This window comes from Ipomoea triloba, chromosome 8 (genome assembly GCF_003576645.1).
Source record: "Ipomoea triloba cultivar NCNSP0323 chromosome 8, ASM357664v1".
NCBI lineage: Eukaryota > Viridiplantae > Streptophyta > Magnoliopsida > Solanales > Convolvulaceae > Ipomoea > Ipomoea triloba.
Genome location: NC_044923.1, coordinates 5,504,168 through 5,526,597, shown reverse-complemented (window position 1 = coordinate 5,526,597; position 22,430 = coordinate 5,504,168). Strand labels below are relative to the sequence as shown.

General features: G+C 35.3%; 4 protein-coding genes and 1 pseudogene across 6 annotated transcripts; 2 read left to right on the top strand and 3 right to left on the bottom strand.

The window, feature by feature from the left end:
• The first annotated feature begins 2,448 nt into the window (after positions 1-2,448).
• On the top strand, positions 2,449-4,289 carry LOC116027933 (purine permease 3-like). The gene is made up of 2 exons (XM_031269716.1): positions 2,449-3,184; positions 3,849-4,289. The coding sequence occupies exons 1-2, from the start codon at positions 2,462-2,464 to the stop codon at positions 4,206-4,208; spliced, it is 1,083 nt and encodes a 360-aa protein (XP_031125576.1). The 5' UTR covers positions 2,449-2,461; the 3' UTR covers positions 4,209-4,289.
• A 3,210-nt stretch (positions 4,290-7,499) lies between these two features.
• Positions 7,500-10,912, top strand: LOC116027333 (pentatricopeptide repeat-containing protein At5g27460). 3 transcript variants are annotated; one of them, XM_031268895.1, is made up of 5 exons: positions 7,500-7,591; positions 7,676-7,937; positions 8,638-9,866; positions 9,983-10,057; positions 10,278-10,912. In XM_031268895.1, exons 1-4 carry the CDS (start codon positions 7,554-7,556, stop codon positions 9,993-9,995), a joined length of 1,542 nt encoding a protein of 513 aa, XP_031124755.1. In that variant the 5' UTR covers positions 7,500-7,553; the 3' UTR covers positions 9,996-10,057; positions 10,278-10,912. The 3 variants fall into 3 exon arrangements, with proteins under 3 accessions (XP_031124755.1, XP_031124754.1, XP_031124753.1); XM_031268894.1 differs by having other exon boundaries at positions 9,974-10,057; XM_031268893.1 differs by having other exon boundaries at positions 9,971-10,057.
• On the bottom strand, positions 10,144-11,370 carry LOC116027334 (annotated as a pseudogene).
• A 1,094-nt stretch (positions 11,371-12,464) lies between these two features.
• LOC116027335 (bet1-like protein At4g14600) lies at positions 12,465-15,207 on the bottom strand. The gene is made up of 4 exons (XM_031268896.1): positions 14,958-15,207; positions 14,673-14,796; positions 13,578-13,634; positions 12,465-13,017 (listed from the first exon to the last, which is right to left on the bottom strand). Exons 1-4 carry the CDS (start codon positions 15,014-15,016, stop codon positions 12,856-12,858), a joined length of 402 nt encoding a protein of 133 aa, XP_031124756.1. The 5' UTR covers positions 15,017-15,207; the 3' UTR covers positions 12,465-12,855.
• Positions 15,208-17,840: 2,633 nt separating this feature from the next.
• LOC116027471 (transport inhibitor response 1-like protein) lies at positions 17,841-21,319 on the bottom strand. The gene is made up of 3 exons (XM_031269124.1): positions 20,494-21,319; positions 19,237-19,738; positions 17,841-19,159 (listed from the first exon to the last, which is right to left on the bottom strand). Exons 1-3 carry the CDS (start codon positions 20,970-20,972, stop codon positions 18,401-18,403), a joined length of 1,740 nt encoding a protein of 579 aa, XP_031124984.1. The 5' UTR covers positions 20,973-21,319; the 3' UTR covers positions 17,841-18,400.
• Positions 21,320-22,430: the final 1,111 nt, after the last annotated feature.

Below are 22,430 nucleotides of genomic sequence, written 5' to 3'. Positions count from 1 at the left end.
TTAGTTGCTTTGAGGCGAATATTGGTGTGGTATTATGATTCTATTTGAAGAAAGAAAAGAATAAAAATTACTCCGTATTACTTACAGTTTTCTTTGAGTTAAAAGTGGAATCTGCTTAACAAAATATATGGAACATCCACAATAAACTATTTCAGGAGTACTCAAAAAAAAAAAAAAACTATTTCAGTTCAAATTGTACACTAAAAATTATTATGACTTAAAATTGTCAATCATATTACCTTCAGATATATAATATAGATTGGCTCCTACTATGTAGGGAAGATGTGAAGTATGGATCATTTTTTCAATTTTTTTTTTTTAAATTTACGAGTTCATTTTTCAAAATTTTATAGTAGATTAATTACAATTTTAAAAAAATCAATATGGCTGTTATTTAAAATATCTCATAAAAATCTCTTAATAACCACAAGAGTTCTTGGTAAAATCAATAATTAAATACTGCATGTATTTAATTATTGGCTTTAATAATGAGTCTGGATTAGTTAAAATATTTTTAAATTTATATAAAATTTTAATAAATTAATAATTTTCTTCCTAATTTTTTAAAACTTAAATTTACATTTCTCTTTTTATTTTTGTACAAATAAAATTAATGTATAAAAAATATATCATTATTTTTATATGAGATATTTTAAATGACACCCGTATTGATTTTTTATTTATTTTTAGTTAAACTTATAATTACATTAAGTCACTACTGTAGGTTAATAAAATTACAATCATATGTTAATTGAATTAAGTCAGAACTACAAGTTGATTATTATAAGTTCATTAGATCACTATTGCATATTCATTTTACAACCCACTAGTCAAAGTCTCACCCAACTGAAACACAAACTCAAACAACACAATTCACATATTAGATAATATGACATTTGAACAATGCAATTGACATTTGTGAATTATCATACAATAATAAAATGAGGTAGATGAATTATATATTGTGAGTTATATATCACACAACTGACCTCACTACTGTCTATTATATATGCTTATTATGGTTAGTTTTAGCTAAATATATGAATGATTAGACCATAGAAGCATATTTTAGATGGTAGAAGTGCATCAGAAAACTCTAGGGAAGAAGTTGTTATGAATCATTTTCAAAGTAATTATTAAGTTTCTTTTTTTCAAGTAATTTGACACTAATTTGCTATTAGAAATAATAATGCTTTTAGGCCCTAATATTCTATTTTTATCCAGTAAGGAGCTCTTGCAGAACAAATTAACTTGATCCTCACTTCATACTTAGCAGTTGTAAATAATAAGGATATGAGGTGGTGAGACAATTTGATATAATACTTGTACTTATGAAAAATGTAATATCTTTGATCTCAAAAATAAGGATCCATAAAACAGTATCACAAGAGATTGTTTCCCCTTCATACATGTAATTGAAAAAAAAAATAAAAAATAAAAAATAAATAAATAATAAAAAAACGATGTATGTATGTATGCATGCATATAGAAAATAGCTGAGTTGTGTGATGCATGTGCAAGCTAGCAAAATTTATACCACATCATCTGGGGTGTGGAATTATGTCTATCTGATCTTTAATTTAAATATATTAAACTTGCAAGCGTGCGCACATTCAGTGGTTGAGCTTAGAGTGGACTGCTCATCACTGGGGCATGCAAATCGTCTACAGTTATCGAACATAATTGATCGTGAGGTTGTTTGTGTTTGTTTGTTAAGATTTTTAGAGTGTTAACGCGGGGGAGAAACGCTCGTATACATGCCCAGATAAGATGTAGGCAACTCAAACCTAGCTTTGACCCATTACCCATACTACGACAAGAGTCAACGACGTGCACGTCTAACAGATACAAGGCGTGCCTCAATTGCTATCTAAACTGTACTACCAACCCGCAAATTATATCGTGGACCGTGCATCAAAACGACGTCGCTTTGATTAATGAAAACAGACGGATGAATCGGTCTCCGTTCCGCGCCATTCACTTTCAGTTCATATACACTGCAGTTACATTTCAACACAACTGCAGTTACATTTCAACACAACTACAGTTACATTTCGATATAACTATAGTTTCATTCGATAATATAAAAACACAAATGTGAAACTGTTACTCCGTATCAGCTCATATACACTGCAGTTACATTTCAACACAACTACAGTTACATTTCGATATAACTACAGTTGCATTCGATAATATCAAAACAAACGTAAGGCAGTATCTTTTGAGATGAACTGTAGTGTCAATTACGGAGCTCCGTCTCCCACTTATTGAATATAACGACTGCTACCAACCACTAGCCAAATTTGGACAGCCTATTGTATTCAACGATATTAAATATTAAATATATTTTTTTTATAAAATCGGAGCTTATTATTGCACACATATGAGTGCTGTCTTGCTATATATATACATATAGTAGGATATATGGTTGCAAGTGTAATCTCCAAATTGAAGTTAAGAAATGGAAGCATCTGAAGGGAAGGGAAGTATGAGGATGAGTAGGAGGAGGCTATTCCTCTTCCTCAACGGCACTATGATGTGCATCGGCAGCTGCGGCGGCCCTCTCCTCGTCCGCCTCTACTTCATCCGCGGCGGCGATAGAATATGGTTCTCCACGTGGATTTCCACCGCGGGATGGCCCATCACCTTCATCCCACTCGCGGCGGCCTACTACACGCGCCGCCGCACCACCACAACAAAAACAAACTTTTTCACGATTACTCGAAATATAACTTTGGTGGGAGCGGCCCTGGGCGTCCTGCTCGGCATAATCAACTACCTCTACACTTATGGCATCTCGAAGCTCCCCGTGTCCACGTCATCTCTCATCGTGGCGTCCCAGCTGGCGTTCACAGCTGGCGCCGCGTTCGTCCTGGTGAAGCAGCGGTTCACGGCGTTCACGATGAACGCGGTCGTGCTGTTGACCATTGGAGCTGGGGTGCTGGCTGTGGGGTCCAGCGGAGACCGCCCCGCCGGGGAGTCGAAAAAGGAGTACGTGGCAGCGTTTCTGATGACCTTTGCGGCGGCGGCTTTGTACGGGGCTCTTCTGCCGTGTATAGAGTTGACTTACATCAAGGCAAGGCAGTGTTTAAGCTATACTTTGGTTTTGGAGTTTCAGATGGTTATGTCCCTCTTTGCCACTGCTTTTTGTACCGTTGGAATGCTGGTAAACAAAGATTTCCAGGTAAACAAAATCAAGTTCAACTTATATGAGGTACTCCAAGTATAGTTATTTTGTGACGGTTAATTTTAAATTTTTAAATTGATCATCTTGGGTCTTTTGCCGTTCAAATTGTTATTATCTATGGTCCAAGTTACCTTCCATTGTCCTTCAACTTTCAAAATTTAACCAATGTCTTCCTAGAAGGAGCACGACTGATTAAAATAAGATGGTTGAAAGATAATGAATGATTAACATAGACCACAATTTGAAAGTCAAAGGACCACGAGCGATCAATTTAAAAATTTAGGACTAAACTTGACAAAATCACTATATTTGGAGGACCTCAAATGGTATTAACTAAAACAAAATCTATTCTCTGAGTTATAAGGTAATTAAGGATTCATCTCTATTTGTTAGTCATGTTCATTATTCGTCCCTAAATTATAAGTGACGTTACAAATTTCGTCATTTTTCTAACAAAATATTAGGGTAAACATAGCTATAACTTAGAGACAAGGAGCACGACATGTTATAAAAAGGACGAAATTTGCAACTCAAGTTATTAACTTAGAGACGAGGAGTGAGCACGACCAATAAATATAGACAAATACTACAATTACCTTATAATTTTGCATGCTAAGTATATAAATATATGTATATATATCACAACAATATAATGGTGCAGGCAATTTCTAGGGAAGGCAGAGGATTTGAGATAGGAGAAGCAAAATACTATGTGGTTGTAGTGTTCAGTGCCCTTATTTGGCAGATATACTTCATCGGAGCCGCCGGAGCCATCTGCTACGGATCGTCTTTGCTCTCCGGCATTATCGCTGCCGCATCACTATCTCTGACGGAGGTGTTGGCGGTGGTAGTTTACGGCGAAAAATTTGGGCCGGAAAAGGGGATTTCACTGGCGCTTTCGCTCTGGGGATTTGTATCTTACTTCTATGGAGAAGTGAAGAATGGTGATAATAATAATAAGAAAGAGGAACTGCAAGTTCAAGTAAATAATATGGAAGCAAATGAAACTCTTCCTATGTAACATTCTATTGCTCCATCCTTGTATGCATGCTATGAAAATTGTAATAATAAAATGTTATTTTAATTTTCCATTAATCTTGAATTGATTATCAATTAATAAAGGCTGAAGTGTCATTCCGCACTATGAACTATATTGATTATTCATGCCGCACCTTGAACTTTCATAACATCCATTTCGATACACAAACCATTAATTTTTTTTTTTCATCTAGCATTTTTCACAAGTTACTAGGTTACTATAATAACATGACACAGGTAATTAGCTTATGTGGATCTTCTTTTTAAGTCAACCCAAAATTTTGAAGTAAACCCTAAAAATCAATGCCTCACGCTGCCCCTCCCTTGTGCCTCACGCTGCTCCATAGACCAAATCACCACAGCCCCTCCACAATCCACTGCTCCTCCCCTCCCTTGCGAAAACGTGCGCCGACCCCATCGACAACCTGCCTAGGGGTGACCGCGGTTCGTTCCGGTTCCGAACTGCCGGTTCACGGTTTTAAGGTTACACAAACTATAACCGGAACCTTATATAAAGGTTCTGGTTCCAGTTCAACATGATTTTTTTTAGTATATATAGTTATATATAATATGTTTTGTTATTATAAAAAACATATTATAAATTTTTATTATTATTATTTTGGCTACTGCCTACTGGCAGTAGCTAAATATAATTTTTTAATATATATTTAGCTACTGCCAGTAGCTAAATGCCTAAATATAAGATTTTTTTTTTCTATTTTACGGTTCCGGTACTGGTTGTTGGGTTGGAGAAGGTTTAGAAGAAAACCAAAAAAAAAAAATCAAAAGAAAAAGAAGAAAAAAAAAATCCAAGTCATTATAGATTACCTATAACTTGTAGGTAACCTGTAAAAATTGCTAAATGATGAAAAATTAATGGTTTGTGTATCAAAATAGACCTTATGAAAGTTCAAGGTGCGGTATGAATAATTCAATATAGTTCATGGTGCGGGATGACACTTTAGCGATTAATAAATTCAGTGCGGAATTAGGGTAAAGTTAAATCAAGGCAAAAGGGTCAAATAGACCCATGTACTAATACTGATTGTTCATCCAGCACCATGAACTAAAATATGGTCCATTTAAGTCATTATACTCCTAATTATTTTTCATCTAGCATTTTTAGCCTATTTCTAACAAGTAACCCATCTAATTTGTTGACATGAAAAAATAAAATAATAAAAAATGATGACATGTTATTTATATGAATGTTTTGGATGATTTTACCCTATTTCATTAATGAAGAAAATGATTTCTTGCAATGAAATAGGGTAGAAATCAAAGTTGTTATATAATGTTTTAATTACAGTGTATGTATAGTGGGATATGCAAAGTTGTTCAGCAATGAAATTCCATGAAAATCGATATAATAAAATTAAATATAATAACTTAAGATATTATATTGGGTAAAGTTTATTACTTTTTTAAATATAATTTAATTTTCATATATCAATTTTCATGGAATCTCATTGTTGAACGACACTGAATACCCCGCTATACATACACAGTACACTGTAGTTGAAACTTTATATAGCAACTTTGATTTCTACCCTATTTCATTCCAATAAATCATCCAAAAATACAATATCTTAAGTTATTCAATTATCAAAAAATCCAAAAATATTAATTTATTTTTAAAATAAAATAAAATTTACCCAATACAATATCTTAAGTTATTATAAAAATAATTTAATTTTCATATATCGATTTCCATGAAATCTCATTGCCGAACAATAGTGAATACCCCGCTATACATACACTCATGTAGTTAAAACTTTATATAAAAATTTTGATTTCTACCCTATTTCATTGCAAGAAATTATTTTTTTTCATTAATGAAATATGGTAGAAATCATCCAAAACATCCATATAAATAACATGTCATCATTTTTTCTAATTTTATTTGTCCATGTCATCAAATTAGATGAGTTACTTGTTAGAAATAAGCTAAAAATGCTATATGAAAAATAATTAGGAGTAAAATGATTTAGATGGACCATATTTTAATTCATGGTGCTAGATGAACAATTAATGATAGTACATGGGCTTATTTGACCCTTTTGCCAAGTAATTATTATGGTAATCAAATATACCCATGTACTAATACTGATTGTTTTCTATTAATTCACTAATTTTTATTTTCAATAATGCCACTTTGACATGACAATCGAATTCTTTTTTATTCATTAATTATTATAAATTGACGAAATCATGGTAATAACAACTAACTATATTGACCTACGAATGCAATATATTGCTTAATGTGAATATTTTTTAAATTAAACTTTTATGTCGGATAAGTATGAATATTGACATTCTATATGTTAAAAGTTGTCTATTGTAGAGTTAGTTTTAATGGAGCAAGAAAAGAAAAATTATTCTTTACTTGAGATAGAGAACTGGTAGTAGTATGTAAAACTGTTAAAACGGGTCAATCCAATTCATACGTGATACCTTGTTACGAGCCCGCGTAAAATGGATCATGTTTGACCTGAACCGTTTTTGTATTGGTTGGAAGCATGAACCCAACTCGTATATTAGTGGGTTGGCAGGCTAAATGGGCCAACCCATTTTTTTTTTAAATATGTTTGTATATATGTTGTAATAATATTTATATATTAAGGAGTATATGTATAATGCTATTGTCACCAAGTTAGCATATCATGCTTTGAAAGCCAGAACTATGCAATTGAGGAGTATTGGCTACTTGGTTTGTGTAAATGTACGAGACTAATTGTCACTATGTTAGCCTATCATGTTTTGAAAGTCGAAATTATGTCTAGGAATCATTCAGGTACAAAGGTGTTGATACGTCGAATGTCATTGACCGCATCATATTCAAGATTACTATTTAAATTTCAGTAAAGACAATTTCATGTGATGCTTTTGTATGTCATAACGTACGATCAGTAAAAGTTAAAGACAAACCCTATCACATGTTGTGTTGTTTTTTGAAAACATGTATTTAATCATGGTCAATTATATGTTGACGTATCTTGTGTTATTAGTCTAAAAAATTTAATTTTTTTTATTTGTAGCGAATATGGGGAATGTTATAATACTACTACAAACGTGGTTTATAATGATGTATTTAATAATTTGTAATTTAAAATTACTGTTAAAAATTACTACGTATTTTGACTGTGCATCTCACTCCCATACTAGTTATAAAAAGATTATTTAGCAAAGCCACTATAGTTAAAAAATAAAATAAAATTACTGAGTATAATATTCAATTATTCACAACCTAAATTAAAATTCCACTGCCAATTGCCAAACCAAACACACGATTTTCCCTCCGTTCTCGTCTCGCAGAGAACGGTGGCTCATGGCAGCGGTTCGCCGGATCTTTCTCTCTCTAAGAAGGTATGCATTTCTCTATCTATATATACACATACTATATATGCAACTGTGCATCTAATTAGCGTTGTGTGTGGGGAAGAATTGCAGTGTCGACATTGCTTGTGTGGCTACTTCATGGAGGCACATATCTTCAAGTTCCTTACAGATTAGGGAAACGGCTCCGTATAGAGTCCGCCGCGGCGCCGGCGACGAGCTCAGGAGCTGGATTTTCAATAGCGTATGCTCACGGAGGAGTACGACTGCTGTGCTCCAGAATTGGGTGGATGATGGGCGAAGGATTTCGGTATCCGAGCTCCGGCGTATCTCCAGGCAGCTTATGAAACGCCGCCGTTTTGAATCCGCTCTTGAGGTCATTTATTTTTTCTTTTAATCGAATTTTCGAGTGGAAGTTGATTATGTTTGTATCTGGAAAATATTTCTATCAAAACAATGACTCTCCTTCTATCCTCAGAACAGATAGATACATTGTTAGTATGCTGATTAACACTTGAAGAATCTGATTAGGGTTGTATGTCCTTTTCAATTGTGTTAATTTCGAATTTAGTCCTCTAACTATCACACATTTCCAATTTTAGTTTTTGACTTTTAAATCTACAAATTTAATCCTAAGTATTGAATCATTTCCAACTGCAATCCACCATTAGTTTGTTCCTATGTGAATAGTTAGGGTAAAATTGGAAAGTTAGCTTTTCCCTTGAATCCTTAGGGTAAAATTGAAAAGTCGTGACCATTAAGCCAATTGATTCTCACACGCTGGAAACAAAGCATTAATTTTTTTTTAATTCTAACAGTCTTAATTTCACCCTCAATTTTAACTCATTCACATAGAAAAAAGTTTAAAGGGGATTACAATTGGAAAGCATTTAATACTTAAGGACTAAATTTGTGATAGCCAGAAGACTAAATCCGGAATTAACTCTTTCTGATTTTCATCAAATCAGTAAGTGATTATGTAATATACTTAATTTCTTCTTCTCTCTAATACTGCCTACTGAACTCTCTGAGCTTAGCCCGTACGGGCATATATACTTAATTTCTGATATGAGCAGATACTAATGTGGATGGAAACTCAAGATAATTCTTGGATGTGTGTTGCTGACTATGCAATCAGATTGGAATTAACAATTAAAATTCATGGTTTGGAAGGTGCTGAAGAATATTTTGATAAATTGCCAGGCTCCGTTTCGAAGAAGGCTTCTTGTCTTCCTCTTCTTCGTTATTATGCTAAAGAAAGGGACACTGGGAAGGCAGAAGCTCTGATGGCAAAGATGAATGGCATGGGGTTGGCTGTGACCACTCAGCCCTTTAATGAGATGATGAAGCTCTATATGGCTACTTCTCAGTACACTAAAGTACCATCTGTCATCCTGCAAATGAAGCACAACTGTATACCGCTAAATGTGCTCTCCTATAACCTTTGGATGAGAGCATATGGAGATCTGAGTGACATTGAATCAGTGGAGACTGTGTATAAAGAAATGATGAATGATCCACATGTTGGCGTAGGATGGAGCAGTTTGTGCACATTAGCTAACGTCTACCAAAAAGCGGGACTTATCCACAAGGCTATTTTGGTCCTAAGAGTTGCTGAAAAGAAATTGTCCGACTGTAACCGCCTTGCTTATTTCTTTATTATTACGCTATACACTTCTTTAAACAATAAGGAAGGAGTACTTCGGCTTTGGGAAGCTTCTAAAGCTGTAAAAGGCCGAATGACTTGTGCCAATTACATGTGTATGTTGTCATCTTTGGTAAAGCTTGGTGAGATTGAGGATGCTCAGAATATTTTTGAAGAATGGGAGTCTCAGTGTAGGACTTATGATGTCAGAGTCCCCAACATTCTTCTCGGTGCATACATGAGGAATGGACTAACGGAGAAAGCTGAGTTATTATATCTTCGCACATTGGAGAAAGGCGGAGTTCCAAATTATAAGACCTGGGAAATACTGATGGAAGGATGGGTTAGAAGTCGGAATATAGAGAAAGCTATCGATGCCATGCAAAGAGCTCTTGCCATGTCGAAAGACTGTGATTGGAGGCCATCACCTAGTATTGTAGTGACCATTGCGAACTACCTGCAGAAGAGTGAAAATTTTGAAGAGGCTGTACAATATCTTCGAGTTCTCAGAAAATTCAATCTTGCTAGCCTTCCAGTTTACAAATCATTGCTTAGGATGCAAACATGCAGTCACAAATCAGCTGAAAAACTTCTTGAGCTGATGCAAAAGGATGGAATCAATATGGATGATGAGACTCGTGGTCTGGTTCAGACATCAAGGTTGTAAAACATATACAGCATACATACTTTAAAAAAAAAAAAAAAAACTATACTGTTTGATAACTAATTAACGGTTCTGTTTCTGTTATGTGGACTTTAACTAGAAGCAATTCCAGGGAGGGATATTGATCACATGCAAATGCGTACGTTATGGGTGGTAGCTGTACATTAGTACTTTCTTGGTGCTGGAGGTGAGTACTGAAGTTAAAGGATTGTTGTATTCGTAATGGTGCCAATACTGCTTTCTGGCATGATAAATAAATAAGTACGATGAATATAGGAGCTTGTTGATTTTATTTATACCATACTGTATATGAACTGAGAAGTACATTGCATCTTTAGTTTGTAATTTACTAATTTCACAACAATTTTCGGAGTACTTAAGCCAAACTAATCGAAAAAATATTTCAGTTTGATGCAGCTGCAAGCATCTTGCGGAAGCCTTTGAAATGCTCCACCAGTTTTTCTCGGGGCGGTGTGCACTCTTTCAGAACGGGGGCAGCTTCAAGGACATTCTGATACCATTTGGCAAGGGAAGGCATTTCCTCATCAAGGATGAGTTTCACACCCACAATCTCCTCAATCATCTGAGCCCAGCACACAATCCAAGCTAAAGCGACATCCACAAAACCGATCTTTGCAACACCAAAGCAGCAGTTGTGGTTGAGCGCACTGTCGAGAAATTTCAGGTCGTGACAAACTTCTTTGACAAAAGCCTGCTGCTCTTCTCCTTGGCTGAAAAACACTCCCTTCATTGCTGGGAAACACTGGAATAAGAAAAACCGCGAGTATCAGGTATGTAGAGCTAGGAATATAAACATGCAAGGCAGGCATGGCTCCTACATCTTTGGGTAGCATGTTAGAGGGAACTACTACTGACACCTTTTGTACCGGTTACAATCACGTATGCTTTTAGGGTTGCAGCAAGTACTGTGAATTTTGGTACAATTCCAAAAGCATACATGATTGCACTCTGTGCAAAAAGCACAAACGTTGATCAACACCAAATCGAAATTGACTCATTTGCTCTCTATTAAATCCTCCAATTACCTTGTCATCGGCAAATTTAACCCAGAAACGAGCCATGGCTCTTTCATAGGGATCATCAGGGAGGAGGGGGGTATTCTTCCAGGTTTCCTCAATATACTCCAGTATAACCAATGATTCCACTATAACCTTTCCATCATGAACCAGAACGGGAACCTTTTTGTGAATAGGATTGTAACACAGTAGCAATTCACTCTTGCTTGCTAGATCTTCTTCGTGGTATTCATATTTGACCCCTTTGAGTTCCAGGGCCCATCTCACCCTCAGGCGAAAGGGCTTGTCCAGTTTCCTAGCAGCTTTACTCCTTCTCCTGCCATGCTCAATCTTGATTTTGAATTTGAAAATAGATAAGTAAACTTGTGATGGAGAGTAGTTTCAGAATAACAGTCTGTCTAACTACTCAAGTTGATTTTTCTTTAGTTTTGTTGCATACTCAGAAGACAGCAGTAATGATACTCAACTGTCTTCATGTCTAGACTTTTTCTTGATGAAGTGGACAAATTTTTTAGGTCAAACTTTTGAATATATTATTGTCAAAAAAAAAAAAAAAAACTTTTGAATATAGACCCTCCAATCATAAATTTCTACCCAAAACTTTATTTTTTAGGCTGACTTGAAAAAGAGAACACAAATGCCTTTAAGGAGAGTATTTGACCTAAAGTCAACACTCTAGCGGTATGATGGGGGTTTGGCTCCCATCAACACCTTGAAACTAGGGCTTCTTAGAGGCTAGAGTTTGGACCCTTGGACTCTTTAGATTGGAGATTGGGTTCTTCAAGTTGGAAGTGTGGAGATCGATTCTTTGTACACAGAATCAACGACAACGACACATACTGATTGGGAGGTAATGATAGTAATTAACTAGGAGGTTGCTTGTGTGACTCATGATTTGCTTACTCTAGCAACTCTTGGGTAATGATAGTAATTAACTAGGAGGTTGCTTGGGTGACTCGTGATTTGCTTACTCTAGCAACTCTTGGGTATGGGTTATGTGGGCTTAGAATTAATATGTTGGAAAACTTAATGTATAATAAATAATTTTTTTTTTAAAAAAGGAATTTTTCTATCAAAATGAGGTACTTTTGTCTAAGAAAAACATGCGTTTGACTGTACTCAAGTGTCTAGCGGACAGCCGGACACATGCCACATGACTAAATACCAGCCTTCGCATTGTCATCCACCAAAACCGTCTTCATACACTCCATCATCAAAGTTACGCCTTCAACTTCAACAATCAACACCCAATGAGTTCCACCATCCTCCCTCACCCCAAGTAAGAAATCAAATATTCATGGAAAATTAGTTTATAAAAATTAAATTCGAATATTTATGGGCTTATGGCAAGTATTGCGTATAATAGGGATTAATGTAATTTTGATAATATCCCCTACCTCGAGTTGAGGACGGTGGAGAATTTATAACAGCGAGCCGAACCTACCCAGCCTATTGCCGTGCCTTTTGTATCAGATGCCTTTCAAAATTTGAAACATTGGGATATGGACATAGGGTTACTTGAAGAACACATGGGAAAATAGTGGTGGAGGAAACTGGTAAAATGCAGATAGGTTAAAAATAAATATATCTTCGGGCTTGAACATAAAAAGTTGAATACACTGCACACCCTTTCTTCTTCCACAGTTCATGTCTGAAAGCTTAAAAGTTCAATTCTTTGCAATCCAAAGTTGTAAGTTCCTCACCCAATAATATGTACAGATCACAGAATTCAAATATTTGTCTTAAGTACATACGTTTCTGCTCAGTCAGCAACAATCTCTGGCAAAAGTGGGGCTTTAAACAAAATTGTGCAAGTTGGTGTGCAGGGAGCATCCTTTAGCCTCTCCATGGCTCCATCTGAAGTCTAAGCCAGCTTTTAGATAAAAATTCAGACAAACTTCAAACAGAGCAATACAAAAGTGGTACAAGAGAGAATATGAGACACCCACTATCGCCGTGAGAACTTGGCCAATAAGTAGATGACAAAGAAACATAGCAGCGCAAAAAGAACCACATGCATAACATGGTTTGATCCTTCCGCGATAATACTCCTGTTCAGCCGCCTCATATTGTTCTTCACTCCAGCTTGGGCTTTGATCAATGTCATTTGCTGTGGAAAGGACAATGAACATATACAAAAAATGACTAAAACGCCCAGAAAAGATACTGTACCCATGAATGCATATATCATGACAAATTAAAGGATGTAGTTGGTGGCTATCTTTGCTACAAAGAACGAATCCCATGTACTTATAAGCAAAGCTGAAATAATATTTTACAGCAGGTTAATATTAGCAGGAATGCAAAGTATTAAACTAATAACTAGAATAGCTTTTGACATTTTAGTTTGGGGGTGGTGGTGGTGTGTGTTGGGGGTGGGGGGTGGGGGGTGGGGGTGGGGTTTATACACAAAAAATAATATATAGGGTTTTAATTTGATATCATACAGCATACAGTCATACACAATTCTAAAGCTTCGTCTGTCATGCGTCTGGTTTCTCCTACTTTGTGATAATGTTTTATAATGCACAAAAATATTTCAAAATGCAGAGAAGTATGAGGTGAAGATGGTAAACATAGATAGATTCAAAAAGATAATGGCACCAGCAATCACGATTAGAAAAAGCTATAATTCTCAAGGCTGAAAATATTCTGCAATGCATGACATACCAGCTGGCTAACAAAGTCATTCTGGAATTTGGCTTCTGATTCAATCTCCTGAGCAACCTGCAATACCACACATAACTAAGAAATTGCAAAGAGGAATGGCAAAGCAAATCTAAAAGGATTAAGAGAAACAGAATAATAAATTGCAGCCTTAAAAAAAGAAAGTAGTTTGCCTTGCAAAACCAATTTTCATAACAGAATCAAAATAGAGATATTGACAATAAAAAAATAAAAAAATCAACACAAAGATATTTAGAAGAGTTCTCCCATTGGCACTCACATGCACACACATATTCTTACTGCAACAGTAAAGTGGCCAATATAACAATAGCCAGTTGATTAAATTTCCACTAGAAAGAACAACAAAACTCAGAGACATCTATTCCCACTGAGCCAGCAGTATACATAGTATTAACAATGAATTTCCTGTGCATCCTACTTTAGATTGAGTAAACCCCATTATATGCACCAAAACTTGGTGTAAATACCCCTCAACATTGTAATTTGACACACAACTCAATACATTCAATTCTGTTGAAATACATAAAATATATTTCCCTTATTCTTGGTTTATTCTCTTATTGCTTCCACATCTCTGGCAAGTAGTGGATCACCACTATTTCATCCAACGCACGAAGAGATAAAAATGCTTTCTCCTCCCAATTAACTAGCCAATAAGGTGGACTGAATTTAGCATAATGGTTATAAAACTTCTTAAGCTTCAATTGACATGGCAGTTCACTGTCTAAGCTAGCATGCAGCTTAGAGTTAGCAACCATCTAACAAGATAATGACAAGTGAATCCCTTCACCATCATTATAATCAAAGCATAAACTTCTAATCATCTAATTTAATCTGACATCTAGCTTAATCTTAAAAACACCAATTTGAATAGAAGGATGTAATCTGATTAAGAATTAGAAGGAAACCTCCAAACCCTAATATGCCAAGTTCCAATACATTACATATCTAAGCATTTAAGTACACAGCCAAAAGTCACTTCACTTCATAAATAGTGTAATATCAAAAAAATAAAACACACAAAAGAATTATCGAAATTAATTAACATAATTTTAAATGAAAAAGAAAACTAATTACATTTTTAAGCTGTTTAACTTGCTTGCGAAGACCAGTGATCTCGTCATCCAAATCTCCATGCATCGGATCAATACGCAACTGTATTTCATCCGAACCGCCTACCTGTCTCGTGCTTAATCCTTCTCTGCTCAGATTAAGCACAAATCACACAAAATTCTTAGTATTCCTTTCAAATTGCAGAGTTTCAACTCGCACTTCAGATGTCACTATCGTTTTGCAGAAGTACAATTAGATGATTAATTAAAAACATCACTCAAAAAGATCGTAAAAAAAGTCTGAAATTACCTTGATCGATACGGCGCGGCACCGTAGAAATCACCGCTTCTGTGAGAACTTGAAGCCATTGAAGCAATTTGCAGGAATAAAAGGGAAAAAAATCTCTAAAATATTTGATTAATGAAAATATTGCTGAATTGAATCGATGAGGACCTAAGAGGATCAGAGAATTCTCGGACTGTTCTCTCTTAAAATTCAACAAAGAAATGAACGACGCGGAGATTATTCATTTTCCCTTTTTCCTTTAAAAAAAATATTTTTATGAACTGAATTGAATTTACAGTATTTGTTATTTATACTTTATTTTTGTTCCTGACTGTGATGATTAAATATAAATTATGACGTATAAGAGTTCTCATCCGCCGTTCATTTCAAGCATCGGGTGGTCATAACAAGGTTGTTAGTTTGCTACATGACAGGAGGTATGTTTAGAGTAGAGTTGTGCTCGCTTGTTCAAACCAATAACTTCTTGCCACGTAGGAACCCAAGTTGACACGTCAGAGTGTCAGACATATTTCTTTCGAACTTTAAAAATAAACTCCAAAACAAACTTATATATATGAAAAATATGTACTCTGTATTAAAAAATAATAATAAAAGCAACAAACATAAATTTCTACTTTTTACACAATTTCTTTTAAATGCAAAAAAAAAAAAAAGAGAGTATAAGATTATAATAATAATTACTTCTTTTATCCCATTTTACATGTTAGTTCCATTAACTAAACTTATTTTAAAATATTTACAATTTATTTTTAATACTTAAATTAATGTTAGTATATAAAATTTATATATTTGAAAACTATGCCGAAATTACTACTAAATTTAAAATAGAAATGAATTAGTATTAAAAAATGTAAAAGAAAATAAAAGAAAAAATACAAAAGAATTGGTAGCCTGGTAGGACAGCGTCACAGCGAAAAGCTTTTTGTAAGTTTGATTCTTCGTGAGAGCTTGATCTTTTTTGTTTGAGCCAATTACTTATGGCAAGCTATGGTAATTTACCTCTTTGTGATCTTTTGTTAACTAGGATTACAAAACAAACTTTACCAATATTCGAGTAGTGACTGTGGACCTTTTTGTAAATTAAAGAGAAAAATGTTTATCATTTTCTTCTCTACATATATTTGATAAGAAAGGTTGTGGTGCCGATCGACACCAAGCAAAACATTTAACTTTTCAATTATATTAGCAATCTGCTCATCAAATGTTTAAATTATCAAGTTAATTTATTATTTAAATTATCAAGTTTAATTTTTATTAGTAGCATTTTTATAGTACCTTATTTTGTTAAACAAGAAAACTCGTCATTTGGTTACACAAATTCACACACACACAAAAAAAATGTTGTTATCATAACAAATTTTTTCTTTATTTCAAAATGATTATTCACATATCAATGATTTATAAGAGTTGTAAATTAAAAATTACAAAGCGAATTTCATCCATAGTACACCTTTAAATAATAACTTTAACTGTGAATTTTCTGTAAATTAAAAAGTCATAAATTGAATAACACTCCGTGTATAAGAGAAGTTAAAACTCTCTCAAATAGAGTCATGTAATAATTCCATGTCAAATTAGTCAAGTCAATGTGGTTACCCTCTTGCAGGACATCATTATACCCCAAAAAATAGTTGTCCACATTCTCTTTTAATTTTAATATGTTCTAAAATGTTACTTTCATAAAATAAACATTACAAATAACCGCAAAATCTTGCCCACAATAAATGTGACATGTAGACAACCCTTTGTTAGAAAAAATTTTAGGTCTGGTAACATAATTAGTTTATCAGTTAATTTTGATTTGTTTGATCACTATTAGCTGTTTGACTTGGTTAAACAGTCAATATAATTGTTTGATTAATTAGCTTTTTGTAACGGTTTATTGTTCCAAAATACTATGAGTAGTTTTTTGAGAAAGTCATTTTGCATGTAATCAACTATCAGCAAACAATTAATTTACCAAATATTTTTTGAGAAAGTCATTTTGCATGTAATCAACTGTCAGTTAACAGCTAATTTACCAAACATCTTTCTACAATCAGCTAATGTTATCAACTAGTCAAACTCACTAACCCAATCAGCTAACAGTTATTTACCAAACACCTCTTAATTTTTTTTGAAAACGCCAACACTAATGCACAAACAAGTAGGAGGAAAACAAGTGAAGACAATGTAATACACAAATTTTTTTTTTTTAAAATATTAGTTGATTCCAGCTACAAGAAAATGTTATGAGTATCATCATGGTTGCTGAATTTATAATACAAAGAAAGTTCAAAATGGAACAAAGTAATGCAAATGGAGTGGCTGTTGACTGCTTTACAATGCAAATGGAGCACATATTCATGATGACAATTAGGGATTTTTAGGGTCCACCCTCACCCATACACAAGATCCTACTCAAAACAAATCAAGAATGTGAACATAATGGAGCACCCTCAATTCCTCTTTACCCTAAAGATCATTTCATATAGTCCAATGGATCATCATGAATATTTATGAATATGGGGGCTGCATTTTGTATTTGTATCCCACCTCAAATTCTCTAAGAAGATGACAATTGTTATGGTTCCGGTGCCCTATTATACTGGGTAACCAGGTATACTTTTGTACCAGACAGGTATACTTTTGTACCAGATGTTTATATAATCACGCATGATATGTCTGATTATACTGAGTAACCGTGCATACCTTTTGTACCAGATATTTAGATAATCATGCACGATATGTCTGATTGCACTGAATACTGTGAAGATAAAAGTGCACGATATGTCTGATTGCACTGAATACTGTGAAAATAAAAGTTGACAATACCAATACAACACATGAAACATATGCGATTATACCCAATACAAAAAATACCGGTGCTTATCAGTGCCTCGGGAATGCCTATATAACAATAGTAATATATTTGAGAGGTGCTAAGAATCAATACACTTGAAGAAAACAGTTATGTATATATTAAGACTAAACAGAGAAGGAGATATCAGCTGATTAAAACAAGTATTGTCCTGGGCAGTAGATACTGCCTACTAACAGTTCAAATTCTCAGCTAAAATGTGCATAAAAGATGAGCAGAGAAGCTCAATTCAACTAATATAAGTGATAGCTGTTAAATGATTCCAGAGAAGCAAACTTGAAAAAGATTGTTCTGAGCTTTTTTGCTTCTGAATCTCGAATTCTCCAGGACACGCACTTCAACAGAATATCGCGAGGGGCAAACATCTCGGTTCTTGAATGTCGATGGCTTCTTTATTTGAAATAAACAGCGGGAAAGAAGATGAATCACGATGGGGTTGCAGCAAAATCTGTAAGCTGGCCTCGTTTAAGAATAACAATTACGAGTAAAAATTTAAAACCATCCTGTCCCTTTACTTGAATGCGCGGTTGCTGAAAGCCAACTCCAGGAACATATATGGGGGGCAAAACTCGTCTTTCTTCTAACATCACAAGATATGCACAAACTTGGGTGCATCGGTTCTTGGCCCATCGAGGGACCGGTACATGTATAAAGTATCGACGTCGTTCCTATCCATCCCTTCGTCGTCCCTATCTATCACTTCCACCACTAGGTGTGGCAATTCGCGGGCAATCTTCTCACAACATTCCCGACTCGCCTTGCAAGACGACATCCAGAGAAATCTCATGTTGTAAAAGCGGTGCAAACCAGCACGCAAAGCCAAATCCCCGAACGGACTGTCCCTGACTTCGAGCTTCTGCAGCTTGGGGCAGCCATCGAGCACATGCTTTAGCCCCGTGTCACTGCCTCCAGCAAACGCAACCGACAAAGTGCGCAAAGATTTCCCATATTGCCCAATATAACCGAAAGCTTGGTCGGTCAATAGGCCAGACAAAGCGAGGCGTGTAAGCTTCTTACAGTTCTTAACAATAGCCCCGAATCCTTCGTCCATCGGTTTACCTGTCAGGTAGTCAGGCCTGTGTCGCCCCATAATACAGAGGCGGAATACCATAAGATCGGGGCAGTTCTTTGACATGGCTACGACAGCAGCATTAGTCATTTTCTGGCAGAAATACAATATGGATTGAAGTTTCCGACAACCCTCAGCAATTGCAAGCAGACCTACCTCAGAAACGGGGCCATCCGCAGCTTCTTGAGGATTAACGGGGAAAACCCGAAGCTCCCGAAGATCTCTACATGTTGCAGCTACAGCCTTTAGTCCCTCGTCACACACTGAATCAAGTACCTGCAGGACAAAATTTTAAGGTAAATAAAACAATAGCCGGGCGAGTTTTCTAGGAGAATTATATTCCTATTACATACCCAGAAAACCTGGAGTTTGTGGCAGTGAGAAATGATCTCGATGACTTGCTCGTAATATATGCTTGCGTAGCTGAAATTAAGAGAGGTCAGGTTGGCACAAATCGGGTATATTGCACGAATATGATCCGGGAAAAAATCCCGGAATCCCGAAAGGGACACTAATGATTTGCAGGCAGCAAAAGCAGAAGCATAGTCGGGTTCATGTTCAACCATAGCAAGAATTTCAAAGGGTCCATACGCCCCAGTGCCCAGATGGGTAAGCTGTGGAGCTCGAACAATAAGTCGATAGAGCTGCTCGGGCGAAACAAAGCGATTCAGTCCGAGTTTCTTCAAGGAAGGCGACCTCGCTACTAGCTGCTCCAACGCCTCGAAATTCACCTCACAATCAACACAGTCAAAGATCAAAGACTCGAGGCAAGTTTTGTCCTCTGGGAAACATGAAAACCAATCCACTTCATTATCCACAACCTCACACTCCAGCAGATCAAGCACCTTTATTTGCCTGTGATCAAAGCATTCCCATTACACATAAGGCAAAAATATGAGTAAATGAGACACTTTTTCCCTGACAATTTTCACTCAGAACTTGTAAACCCTCACTAATCAAGCCAAAGTTTAAGACACTAGGGCCAACCCGAACCAAGTTAGTCAGCCTATTGACTTGGTAACTACAAGTTTACAAGTTGACTCCTAATCGGAGTAGCTTAGACTTTCTTGATTTGAGCCTATCCCAGACAACGTAGGTTGGTTTACCCCTTATGGTCCGACAAGGTCACAAGGCAGGATTTAGTCAGACTATTGACTTGGTAACAACAAGTTTACAAGTTGATTCTCAATCCGAGCAGCTTAAACTTTCTTGGTTTGAGCCGGTCAGGACAACATAGGTTGGTCTAAGTCACAAGGCGGGATTTAGTCAAACTGTTAACTTGGTAGCAACAAATTTACAAGTTGACTTCCAATTGAAATAACTTATACTTTCTTGGTTTGAGCCGGTCAAGGCAACGTAGGTTGGTTTACCCATTGTGGTCTGACTAGGTCATAAGACGGGATTTATCCGCTGTCGAGTTGTGGATGCGAGTTTTCATTGTTACCCAAAAGTTTAAGACACAAACAAACAAATCTTAGGCTGAAAAAGGACACAACTTTGGAAGAATTAAAAACAGAACATCTGATCTTCATCTGAAAACCCAGATCTATCTATTTCTTAATTTCAAACCCAAATCAATAGATAAAAAAACAAGTGGTTTACATACTGACCTGCACTGACTAGCAACGACAGAGAGTCCACTGGTCCCAAATCCTTCACAGCAGACCAAAACCAACTCCTTGAAATTAGGGAAAGACCGAGACAGCACGACAAGATCATCGTCCGTAACAAACATCCGTTTAAGGTAAACCTTCTCCAGCGCACAATAAGCCTCAGCCATAGTAGCAACCCATCGCGAGAAATACGCGCCCCAATCCGGCGGGAGCAAACTGAAATCCGCAAACCGCGGCTTCCCCTTTATGCTCACCGATTTCACCCGCCCGAACCGCCGCGAAACCCGCTGCGGCGAAACGGCGTAGCAGTTTCCTATGAACACCTCCGACCTCGTCATCGCCTCCACCTTGTACCACGCCTTGCACACCAGCGCCGCCGCGTTCCGGTCGCGGCGATCCGTCAGAAAGCACAGCACGTTCTCCAGCACATTCTCCAGCACGTTTCCGGCGTCCCCAAGATCGGAATCGGAACCCATTCCACCACTGAGTAGAGGAATTAAAGATTCAGTGCTTCTATCAACGAGATTCACAAAGGGTGCCTGAAAATCTAAAGGGAAATCAAAGCCTGCAAATATTTCATACTGCTACCCAGACAAGAAATGATTTTAAAAATCTCATCTTTTTTTCAGATCATGAGTGGACTGAGACTGAAAGTAAACAGGTTCAACGCAAGCTGAGCTGTGTGTGATCATGGAGGAAGCATTGGGAATTCCATGTTCCTTTACTTCTAAGCTTTTTTTTTTTTTTTGGGTGCAGAATTTAGTGGCTCACAAGTCAGTATGTCACAACACATCTGCTTCCATTATTTGGGATGCTTTCGTGCACTCAAGCATTCGTCCTTTTTTTTTTTTTTACTGAATTTTGATAAAGCATGGGGAATGATTATGCATCATGTGAATAATGTTACATTGTATATTTTATATAAGTTAGTACTTTATTTTTATTTTTATAATATTTATTGATTATTTACCTAACTTTTAAATAAATATAAATTTTCATAATAAAGTTGGTGAATTAATAAACACAATAAAATGACATTTTTCATCATGAATTATAAGAAAATAACACTTTTCGTCCATCAATTATATTGTTGCTATTTTTTTGTCTCTCAATTATTTACAAAGAACTTATAACTTTTCAATTGTTTGTTAAATAGTTTTTTTTAATTCAATTCTAATAAAACTCAGAGATAAATAATAAAAAAAAAGGAGTCATTTTAGTAAACAATTAAGAGACGAAACGTGATAACGATATAATTAAGAATAGAGTTATTTCTCTATAATAATTTAAGGATAAAAGTGTCATTTTTTCTTGAAAATAGAGATAAAATAGTATAGAAATGTTGTCTTAGAATTTTGAAACATTTGAAATAATTTATTAGTTGAATATGGTATTAAGAAAATTTATGAATTTATGAATTTACTATTTAATAAAATAATTAATTATTTTACCCTAAAAAAAATAACAAATATAAACCTTGTAAATATCAAATCAATCGTCTAATCAATTTGTCTAAATATATTCCTAAGATGATAAGAATGTATTTTTTTTTTGGGAATAGAATGTATTTTTATAAGCTATAATTCTATATTAATTCATCCTTTCCTGTAAATTTAAAGAAATTATTTTATATTTAATGTCAAATCAAACATTTAAGAGTTTATTATATTTCAAATACAATGTCACTTTAGTTTCAACCCTCTAGAATAAAATTATTGACTTCCACCTTGACAATTCCTTTTTTCAGTCTATATTCTATAAGAAAAATGGTAGATGAACATGAACTCCATAGAATATAACTCCAAGTGATTAAATTTTATTGGAGGAAGCAAAAAAACTACTCCCTCTGTCCCATTTTACCTGTCCTATTTACTTTTCATTGGTCAAACCAACTCTTCATTCTTTACTTATTTTCTTTAGTAATTTTTTATTAT